The sequence below is a fragment of the Mercenaria mercenaria genome, chromosome 2 (genome assembly GCF_021730395.1).
Source record: "Mercenaria mercenaria strain notata chromosome 2, MADL_Memer_1, whole genome shotgun sequence".
In the NCBI taxonomy this organism is placed as follows: Eukaryota; Metazoa; Mollusca; class Bivalvia; order Venerida; family Veneridae; genus Mercenaria; species Mercenaria mercenaria.
The window spans coordinates 14,255,989-14,267,657 of NC_069362.1; the positions used below are offsets into that span (position 1 = coordinate 14,255,989).

At 34.6% G+C, this 11,669-nt stretch overlaps 1 protein-coding gene across 2 annotated transcripts; it reads left to right on the forward strand.

The window, feature by feature from the left end:
* The first annotated feature begins 790 nt into the window (after positions 1-790).
* Positions 791-11,033, forward strand: LOC123563254 (uncharacterized). Of its 2 annotated transcripts, none has more exons than XM_053530486.1 (3): positions 791-1,398; positions 8,245-9,682; positions 10,080-11,033. In XM_053530486.1, the coding sequence occupies exons 1-3, from the start codon at positions 1,261-1,263 to the stop codon at positions 10,511-10,513; spliced, it is 2,010 nt and encodes a 669-aa protein (XP_053386461.1). In that variant the 5' UTR covers positions 791-1,260; the 3' UTR covers positions 10,514-11,033. The 2 variants fall into 2 exon arrangements, with proteins under 2 accessions (XP_053386461.1, XP_045211887.2); XM_045355952.2 differs by lacking the exon at positions 791-1,398 and adding an exon at positions 4,112-4,714.
* Positions 11,034-11,669: the final 636 nt, after the last annotated feature.

Sequence of the window (11,669 nt, forward strand, 5' to 3'; positions counted from 1 at the left end):
GAGCCTATGGTCATTTCCGTGTAACAAAGGTATCCGCTGTTCGCTACAGAGCTTTTGGTTATTTCCGTGTAACAAAGCTTTTGGTCATTTCCGTGTAACAGAGATCTCCGCTGTTCGCTACAGAGCTTTTGGTCATTTCCGTGTAACAGAGATCTCCGCTGTTAGCTACAGAGCTTTGGTTATTTCTGTGTAACAGAGATCTCCGCTGTTCGCTACAGAGCTTTTGGTCATTTCCGTGTAACAGAGATCTCCGCTGTTCGCTACAGAGCTTTTGGTCATTTCCGTGTAACAGAGATCTCCGCTGTTAGCTACAGAGCTTTTGGTTATTTCTGTGTAACAGAGATCTCCGCTGTTCGCTACAGAGCTTTTGGTTATTTCTGTGTAACAGAGATCTCCGCTGTTCGCTACAGAGCTTTTGGTTATTTCTGTGTAACAGAGATCTCCGCTGTTCGCTACAGAGCTTTTGGTCATTTCCGTGTAACAGAGATACGCGCTGTTCTCTGCAGAGCTTTTGATCATTTCCTTGTAACAGAGACCTCAGCTCTCGATTAGTTCTAGAAGTTACATTGGATTCTTCTTCAGCTTTGTCTTGCTATGATTTAGAGTGTGTACAGAACCGAAAACCATTTAGAAAAAATCTAAAGCCTATTTTTTCACAGCTTTGCTCGTAGCGGATCATTAAATTTGAAACGATTTTGAAAAGCAATATGTCATAAAATTATCTGTATACTTTACTTGTCATTATACCCAGTATGTTAAATGGTTATCAGCAATGACACTTGTCCATAGACAAATTGATTATTTCAGCGTTCTTCTTTTAATATAACGCCGGAAACAAGAGACACACTATTGAAAAGTGCGAATAGATTACTAATGAAACGTTGTGCTTTTTTTTTAAATAACGTATAGTAAATTACGCACACGAGGATTACTTGTATCGACAAAAAGCAAGACAAGTGTATAGAAATTTATGTTTGTATGGGAACTTTGTCATAATATGACTCGACCACTCGTAACCATGTGCACTTAAATACTGAAGGATCATAATGGATATATGTAGTGATTTATAGGAGAATACCCGGATTTCATTTCACACTTACCTTTAAGAAGATCTATAATCTATTAGAGGTTTAATCTTATCTGGGAGATATTTTAAAGACATGAATTTATACATTAATGCAAACATTTTTCATGTGATAACTAAAATTATAGTGGACTGGGATCTGTTTAAATAAGACTGTTTGAGACATAAGATTCAAGATGTCGAATTCAGTAAAATTGGTTCGGATTCGGAAATCTCACAGCTTCTCTGTGAAACCTTCACGTAGCTGGACCGGAAGTGTCAGTTCAATACAAAGCGATCCGGGCAATTGGTCCCTACGTTCGCAGAGTTTAAAGGTAATTTATTCACTGTTACATAAAGTTTTGACCAAGTGATAATATGTAATGATTCATGAAATAAATAATACATCTTTAAACCAAGCAATATATGTCAATAACAAGATACATTTAATTTCAATTTATTTTACTTATGTTAACTACGTTTGCTGGTTGCTTCCTCAATAATTTCATATCAGTACTTGTTCCGCAGTAAGGTTGGAGACCGTAGAAAAATTCCGCAGTCATCGAGATACGAACCCGTGACATTCGAATCAGAAGTCTGAGGCTCTTCCCCTGTGCCTCCCTATTTAGTTGCATTTACTTCTTAATCCCCTTACAAGTCTTTAATTTGTCAGCGTTTTATTGGTTCAGTTTTCTAGTATATTTTCTTGTCTCATTTGAAGCCAAAGCAACAGTTCCCACGTGCAAAACAGACTGTAGATATGGACATCCGTGGCAGCGAAATTTTATGCTATTTCTAAACGTGGCATGTTATTAGATATCCATTATATAATTTTAGTGTTGTTTTTTCAGCAAACAAAATTTCTTATAATTTTTTTTAACAGATTTAACAAATCTGTACTTTGCTAAATGCATATCTTAAGTAAATATGTACTGTTCTTTTTATTTATAGAGGTGAAAATTAACACAAACATTTTGATATTTCTGTTAGAAACACAGTATACATTTGATATTTCCTGTTTTTAAAGCATATGTTCAAACGTGATTATATTTATCCTAATGGCAATAGCAAACTTGCACGTCAGCTTAACAAGACAGAAAGGAAATGCTTAAAGCTGTTTCATTGCGGAAAACTTCTAACGTTTGGGCGTAAATGTATATATTTCTTTCAATGTATAAATTGCTGTTCTAAACCCTAGACTGGAAGCATGATCTCACAAGACAATATTGACATAGCCAAGTTTCTTGACTTCTTAACGATTAATGCGTAGTCCAAACAAATGTACATTCGAAATGAAAATGTTTAAGCAAACAGTTTTAATGGGATTGTACAAATTAAAACAATACCGTGAATAGTGTTTGATAACCTGAGTGTTCAGACATTTATTAAATTCAAGAGGGCAAAAAGCAGTATAGAAAAAGAAACATCTATGTCATACTTTTTATGTAAGATTTTCGGGAAAGCGAAACAGAGGCAAGTGGTCTTCAAAATCAAGGGCTTAATGGACTAAATACACATGTTGTGAGGAATGCTTATCATATCAAACGTTTTATGTTTTATACCAGCGTCTTCTATACTAGTTAGTCTAGAACCTCAACTTTGGTACAAACATACACCTATGTTGCTTGTAATACACTAATGTTCTGTTCTGACGAAGTTATGGAACGACAATTCAGTCTTGCCAAAAACAACCTCACATGTCAATCATGTTGATTAGGAATTATAAACGAATACACTTTTTAGCCGTTTCGTAAACACTTAATTATGGCGCTTCGGTCCTTCACATATTGAAAATATGAAAAGTTTAACATGCTACATGCATACATATTCTGCTTCATTTATTTTTTTTTAGATATCTTTTATTAATCAGGGATTCAATTTTATTGAAAGCTTAAATTGATGTGATCTGTGCCACTCTATATTTACAGATAAAGTTTCCAATATTATCTTTTATTTAGCAAACGTTCTTTGATACCCCGACAGCGTGACTTGATAGTAAATTTTGTATTTAAATGAGTCAAATATATCATTTAACCCGCATTTAAAATTCAGAAATTTATATTGCGAGAGCATTCAATAAATAGAGGGCTGCTATTGAAGAGACAGATACATAATGTATGGAATGTCTCATAAAAGTCACTTTTACCGTAGGATCTTATATGATATTGCAATTAAACAAAAATCTTGCACTTGATCCATAAATCTGGTTATATATAGTTATTACAGGATCGGAGGGACAGGCAGACTGAAGGACGGACACATTGTTCAATCGTTCCAAGTCTTATTGCTTACGAGTATTTTTTTTTTTTACAAAACTTTCTTTCCAGAATTAGCATTGTTATAAATTATAATCATGCTAAATGGTTAACCACTTGCATCCTATCGAAATTTCCAATCAGAAAAAAATACCTCACATGTATCAAGTGCTCAGTGAATATGAATAATACTTGATTATAATTATCGGTAGTATTTACATGACCAAACTCCGATTGACCGAGCTGAAAATTAATTCCAAATAGTTTTGCAACATTATCCATACAGAAGTATCATTCAAACGTTTGAAGTGACTCTTAGACTATGTAAACAAATTTTGCTTTTCTTAAGTGATGGGAGCACATAATATAGGTCTTCGTTCGCTACTTTGTAAATTATGAATTACAACACCAGTAAGAGGTATGGTCGTAAAACATCCTTAATACGTCAAAGAAAATGAAAAATAAGCATGTTTAAGATGTCTGCACTGCCGCTACCCTATGGCGTTGTCTTATATACTTGTAAAAGTACGTTGGAATTGAATAATAGCGCCCTGAAAAGCAGACGACACATTTTTTGTATCACTATTCAAGTGTTGTGGTGCACAAACAATGATATATCATATAGAATAATTGAAACTTTGTATCTTTTATTATTTTACAACTGCGTGCGCAAATTACGACCCTCAAGTGCTTGCAATAATAAAAAATCTACGTGCTGATAGATAAATAAATAATGCAAGCAGACGTCGTTTTCATTTCAGCAGTAAATCGGAATGATTTTATCTTTTACGTCTTGTATTGACTAGTAAATACTTTGACAAGCTCAATAATTCTCGCAGCCTTTTTCACCTTTTCTTGTATCAAACAAACATCATTTTACGTCGTTTCCGCTTCCATTTTATTACTTTGCTCGATACCAAAGTTGAAAAATTACCGCACATGGAAAGAGATATTGATAAACTTGGAAGAAATCAATCGCTTTCACATAAACCATGTTATCATAGAGAAGTATTGTGGAAGAGATGTTTATAAGGCTCACCGGGTATCCAATGATTAGCCCTTGGTTACGAATGCCGCTAAATCACCTGAATATGATATAATTTGGCGATAACTACGGGAGTTCTGTATAGGTTGACTGATGGATATGATGTGAGATAAAATAAATTACGTTTTCTAAATGCGTCTGACTTTGTAATAGAGCTTAGATAATGTTGTCAACATGAGTAAACTTAACATTAACACCATATAAGCTGCCGCTACAAGTAAAAGTTAAAAGACTTTTCGCTGTGATCAAAATGGGAATAATGAATTTGATATAATTTACAAAGACTTTATTTCTCAGAGAATGAGTGTGAGGAATAAAATATGGATAAGACCTCGAAGAATGGGCATGAGGGTAAGTTTAAATGGAGTGTCGGCTGAGTTTTAAACAGTTTGCTACATTTAAATTTTCAAAATAAGGTTACTTTATTTTTTTTTTTTACAAATACGTGTCGTTATCAATAATCTAGCCATTTATGAATAAAAAAATAAATAAATGAATGGCATATGTAGTTATCTTTATTAATATGTAACATTGCATTTGATATAACTGTGCTCTTGAAAAGGGTGTTTTTGTTTACATTTGAACTCAACTATAGAGGCATTACCTTTTTCTTGTTGAAATCCAAGTAAAATAATATATTTAGAATAAACCAGTTAAAATGTATATATGGGAGAAAATTGCTTTCCAAAATATTTAGATTACACTTACATTTACTATCCGATTTTCTTTATCCTATGTTTCAAATTGCTTAGGAACGGGGCATGTTCTTTAGAATATCGTAATCAATTAGATTTCAATAGTTTAAAACTCTTCTTTTTCCAATCGTATCCGTATTAAATAGACGCACAAATCGCTTCCTTTGTGCATATTTTATTCTAACTGACAAAACGAGCTGACATAATGAACTCGGGTAATCATTTTTCGCGCTTACTTAAATAAAATTATCAATAACATTTTGTATGTAATAAAGTTTACTGTCAGATTTTCTTAGGTTTTCACAAAAGTTTCTTCCTTTCATTTCTAAAACGATGACAAATAAGACTGCACGGTTTTGAAATTATGATAGCGCACATTTCCATAATTAAAAAAAAAATGTTTTTTTTTTTGGTCAACATTTTTTTTTTACGATTGTCTGTATCAAAAGGTTGTGTTTTCTTAGATCTTTAGAAATTTTATAAGGTTTAGTCCGGCAAAACTTGTGACCCTTTTTTTTGTTTCCTGACTTTGATAATAACAATTGCTAATTGTAATAATAGTTAATATTATTTTGAATGTCTAGTAGCACTTGTTTGACTTCTTAATGCTATACACTGGGCACGTTAAAGAACCAGACTGTTTATTCGCAAAGAGGTAGGCAGACCTGTATCTAAAAGGATTTCTCTCTGTTCTGGGGGCTTTGTCTCACTCTGTCCCTCTGGTCGGATTATCCTATGTCTGTACCAGTAGAGGATGAATTTGGCGCCCTGAGTGGTTGCATTTTCTCTTTGAAAGTGGGCGCTAATGTAATGTAATATTGCCTTTAAAACAAAATTAGATGTAGTGTAGTCGTGCTGGGTCCACTGACAATTATATTGGAACATGTTAATTTCTAAGCACTAACATTAAAAAAAAAGGATCTGTAATTCAAACAGTAACTATTTTACAGTTCAGTAAATGGGAGGGACTTGTAATTCAAGCTTTGAAATAAATATCTATTTTAAATTCGAGGGTCGATTTCAATATATTTACATTGTGTATCAAAATACAGTTTTTTTATTCAAACGACAGTGATTTACCTCTCATCTGCTAGTGTAATTTATTACATTGAAATACTTGCTTTAAAGAAATGAAATTGATCAAAAGGTTTAAATACGCTGGTATGTTCTACTTGGTTTCATGCTGTAAATATTTAACTCCAAGGGTCCTTTAACAACAATATCGAATAGTTCAACATATCGAGAAAATTTCTTCATGATTTAGCGGAATAATATGAAGAGTTTAATGCAACTATTCTAAGGACACTTTCATTTTGCTAATAAATAAAGTTTCAAGTATTTAGTACCTGTAAGACCTTATGATGTTTTTGTCTACTTACTTGTTTTTCAGTTTACTTTATAGCTATGATAAAACTCTGTTCTGCTCCGTACCTTTCTGTATATTTACCTACGTTATTTATCGGCTGATAGGAACTGTGCTTAAACTTTGATATCAAATTAACAAAATTAAAAAAAAAAACCCTGGATACCCCCATTTGGCTACGAATTTAAAAGCTAGAATAAAAACGCTGTTTCTGAAAAGGAAAATATATATATCGTTCACTTTTACAACAGAGCAGAGATCTCTGTCCTTGATATGGTAATGACTACATGAAACATTTTGCTAAAATGCTTATGAGTAGAGTATAGGTGAAGTCATTCTAAGAAAGTTTACAACGTTAAAATTGTTTTCTGAGTTCAATAGAAGCAGTGCCAATTATCTACATATTTAACGACACGCAATATTTACCGATTTAGTTTTGGTATACATTCATTGTTTGAACACTCGCAATTTAGATTGCTTGTATAATAACAGAGAAAGTAGACCTCGGTTTTGCTGATTGCTTTTATTTTCCACGTCACTGATTTGGATCATTATCAATTAACCTTGTTGCGCAAAAAATAGCTTGACCCACATTTTAAACAAAAAGTAGTTCTTATTTAAATAAATTGATTATTGCACTTACATCTATAGTAGGCGTTATAAAATCGAACTCACAAACATGCTTGATTGACATATGAAAGTTTTACTTTAACCAATTTTATATTGAACAATACTTCAATCAATTAAATCAACAAAAAGTGCGTGAACGTTAATAGAAACTGTAGGCTTTTGGACGACAGCTTCCGTTGGTAACAGAGTCAGGATCAATCCCTGTCTGATAATGCTTAACAAAGCAAAACATACATACAACTTCATAACAAATTACGTTGCTAAAACATTTGCCGGAACAAAAACGAAAATATACCTTTCTTAATGATCAAACTCGACATAGTGTTAGTTTTATAAAGTAACGAAAGTTTCAGAGTATTTGTTGGAAGTCTCAGAGTGGGTATGATATTTCTGAGGAATTATTTTCGCTTTAAATTACATAATTTATATCTCTGAAAAAATATTCTTGGCAATAATGAAAAAAATGGATGAAGACGTCACAAGAAGCAGCAATGTCTAAAATTTTGAGCCGCACCGTGAGAAAACCAACGTAGTGCATTTGCGACCAGCATGGATCCAGAGCAGCCTGCGCATCCGCGCAGTCTGGCCAGGATCCATGCTCTTCGGTAACGGTTTCTCTAATTGCAATAGGCTTTAAAAGCGAACAGCATGGATCCTGACCAGACTGCGCGGACGCGCAAGCTGGTCTGGATCCATGCTTGCGCAAACGCACTATGTTGGTTTTCTCACGGTGCGGCTCAAACATTTACGAGTGGTAAAGTAAAACTCATTCTGTGATGGCAAACAGTTGGTTTAACCTCTTGTTCAAATAAACGTCGAAAAACTTAAACAAACTGATAAAATTTCGAGCGTTCGTAAATCGGCTATCAATGTTTTATTAGATCTTTATTTTAAGATGGATTATGTTTTATTTATTTTATTGACTTTAGGGGTGTTTGAACTGATTCCAGTAGACCGCCGATTGATTGACTATCATTGGAAAGTGATATCAAGTGATATGATTGAATACTTCAGATAACACTGTTGCGAGGGATCACGAACGTCTTTTGGATTTTGACAATCATTTACTATTTCAAACTTATTTTTTGTCTAAGTTTTAGAAATAGGGCTGAAATGTACAGAATTTTAACAATCCCTCTCCATTTTTCATTTCAACAGAACAAAATACATTAAATGAATTTATATATTTGCAGATGCGCCCTGTGTTGGACTTCCGAATGCCGACCCTCGCTAATAAAGGACCATTTCTTCTACCAATAGAAGACATTGCTGCCAAAACCAAATCTCGTCTACAACATTTAGAATCACATCCGCCATCTAGTCTCAGGGATGTCAGACAAGCGCTTGCTGGTGAAATTAAAGCGATTCAGAAAAAGCTAACGCGGTTAGAACGCTCTTATTATGGCGTTGGCAAATCGCTTAACCACGAAGTGAAAAAATACGCAACACCAATAAAGATTCTTGTGCGCATGCTTGGGTATTTCGAATTGCCATCGGTTAAAGCAGTTGAAGCAGCTTTAAAATATGGATCTGACCCGAAGAGGTACAAAGGTGATCCAGAAAACGTCCAGCTTCTTAAAGAAGCTTACACAAAAGTCCAATCATTTGTCCCAGCCAAATTTACAGATGTAACAGAGCTTTGTGAAAAAATGCTTGAGCTTCTTGAGAAATACTGCATCAGCTTCTACGAGCCAGATGGTGAAATTGAAGTAGAAACAGCTCTGCATTATGAGACGCAGATACGTACATGGAAACGAGTCATCCGCGAGACTTTAGGGAAAATCAACGAGTTAATGGTACATTTCAAGAACAGGGGAATTCATTACACAATGTTTACTTCTACTGTGGCAACGTTTTGTCAGAGAAATGAGTGTGAAATTGTTCCATTTCTTATGCTGTTTGCAGAAGCCTGTACCAATATCAGAACTGTGTTGTCAATTATGACACAATGGTTGAAGTCTGACGAAAACTATAGCGTCTTTCTACAAAATGACGTCACCGATTTAGAACGCCAGAAGGAAGAGCAAACAAAAGTCATGCGCGAAGCGCGAGAACATTACCATTCTGCAATGTACAAAGTAAATCAAGCAGAAACTGAATATACAAAACTTATGCATGAACTAGAAAACCTTCAAGAAAAGGAAGAAGCTAATGAAATTGAAGAAACATTTCTGATTAACAAGTGTAATGAACTAGAAATGGACATGGAATTCAAAGAAAGTCGTAGAGACGATCTTAAAAACAAACCATTAGATGCTGATATAGAATCATTAGCAATAACATGGGACAATCTGAATGAAGAAATCAGGTTTCTCAAAGACAATCTACCCGGCGTGAAACGCCAACTGGCAACGGTACAGCACAGACGAGAATGGATGACAGAACGAAGGCATCAACTAGAAAAGATGGAAAAAGAGATTGCACAATTAACAAAAGAAGCAAAAGTAGCTGAAAAAGATAAAACCAAACGTGAAGCGGAATACGAGACAATCGAGAAAACTCTGGAAGTATCTAGGAGGTTATTGCTACACAAGACAAGCAACGACTCTGTATCGAAGATATTCTATGATTTACCAATCACTGCCAGAAATAATAAAGCAAAACTGCCAAGCATTTCGAATGGAACAGATGGTAAATAGATATGACATAAAAATATCTTGATTTGTTTTCAGATATTCAATTCTAAGATGTTTAGTACATATTCTTATTTCAAAGAGCTTTGACATACACGTTTGATATTCCTCGTATTTGGCAACTTCCCTATATAAAACAGAGGGTAGTATCAAGTAAATATGTTCGGTATAATTACAATTTAAGCAACAGTTGCACTGATCAATGTTCTTCCTTTTTCCAAAACTCAAAGTAAACAGAGGCTATGATTATATTTCTGTTATACAACGACTCTTTCTTAATTTCTTCCTATCGATATAGTCTCTCTGCAGTTTTCTAGTATCGTCTTCATTTAATTGCTGTAATGATGTAACATGGCTTTTTCCAATGCAGCTAATACATGACCTTCGTTTTCCAGGTACGTTGGATAAAGCATGTTCCATTGTTGTCAAACATATAGACCAAGACTGGATACAGCTTTACCGCAATCTTCCATTCTTTCCTTCACGAGGGTCTGAAACTATCGAGAAAGACATAGCAAGTATTGCTGTAGAAGGTGCACGAGGGCCCAAGGAAGACATTTCTGCTGTGGCGCTCGCTAGGTGGCGCCGTCATCACACTCGCGCACGCGCAGAAGACCTTAAACAAGGTTTGAGAGCTATCAAACGGTTTGAAATAATGAAAGCGGTTGATTTGATTATCCATCCACCTCCAGTTATTGAGGAACCACCGGAATATATTCCGCCGGAACTGGATCCTTCTTTGATTCCTCACTACCGTGATATAGTCAAGCTTGATAAGTTGATAGCAGCAAAAAGAATTCAGGTACACCAATTATCAGAGGAAGACTAGACCAAGAGGCTTAGATAAACAATTTAGGCAGAGGCACACATTTTTAGGTCGGTGATAAAACAAACACTTTTATAAGATAGACAGATAAAATTCAATATTTTGTTGTTTATGCTAGATATATCAAACAGGTACTGGAGCAGACTCAATTTCAAGTAAAAATCGTCCCAAGATTTTAAAATCCGTATTTCCGGTCTACCGCTTCGGTGACACATTCACTCTGCAATGTATTTATACTCAGGCAAAGTTTTATCCAAAAGTAAACTGGCAATCTTACCGCAGAAAATAATTTCGCCTCCTTGCACATTCTTGTTGGAGGAAGTGTCAAAACTATTGGATATTGGATACAACTGTTGTTTCGGATGAATATATATAATATTCTTTTTTTAGCTGAAAGACATGGGGAATAATTGTAACCCAGAATTATAGATGATCTATTTTGAATTATTTCCCTTCCCTTATATTTCATTTCCTTTTTATGCATTTAGTAGTTATTTATAAAATAATAGATAAATTAATTGTTGCTACTTTTCCATTATTATCTTCCATATTATCGCATGGAATATGTTGTTCCTTAAGGCATGTTTATAACCACTGATGTGTTTTTTAATAAAAAAGTCCATACTTTTGGAAATGCTATATACCCCAATGCATGTCCCAAGGCCAGTGACGTTCTTCTTATGGAAGCAATAAATCTTATGGACATATAGTGAAACCTGCACTGAAGAACACCTCTGATACAGACTACTCAGATACAGACCATAGCGCAGCTGTCATAGCCACCTTTCGTTTTCTCATTTATCTACGCAAAGTACATTCCAGCCATTATAAGAGAACACCGGAACTGGATCCTTCTTTGATTCCTCACCACCGTGATATAGTCAAGCTTATAAGTTTATAGCAGCAAAAAGAATTCAGGTACACCAATTATCAGAGGAAGACTAGACCAAGAGGCCTAGATAAACAATTTAGACATAGGCACACTATTTTATAAGACTGGCGGTAAATAAAATATAACATTTCGTCGGGAATGCTAGATATAACAAACAGGAGCTCAGGTAGACTCATTTTTTAGTCCGAAATTATCACAAGATCTATAATGTGGGGCATTACGTTGACATGTATATGTATTTGAAGTTATTCTTACGACAAACCTGTC

What these genes read in the sequence shown, in the direction of transcription:
- LOC123563254 (XM_053530486.1), top strand. Translation starts at nt 1,261, where the DNA reads ATGTCGAATTCAGTAAAATTGGTTCGGATTCGGAAATCTCACAGCTTC. An exon ending in TACGTTCGCAGAGTTTAAAG is followed by an intron (nt 1,399 to 8,244) that starts GTAATTTATTCA and finishes ATATATTTGCAG; the next exon opens with ATGCGCCCTGTGTTGGACTT. An exon ending in CATTTCGAATGGAACAGATG is followed by an intron (nt 9,683 to 10,079) that starts GTAAATAGATAT and finishes TTCGTTTTCCAG; the next exon opens with GTACGTTGGATAAAGCATGT.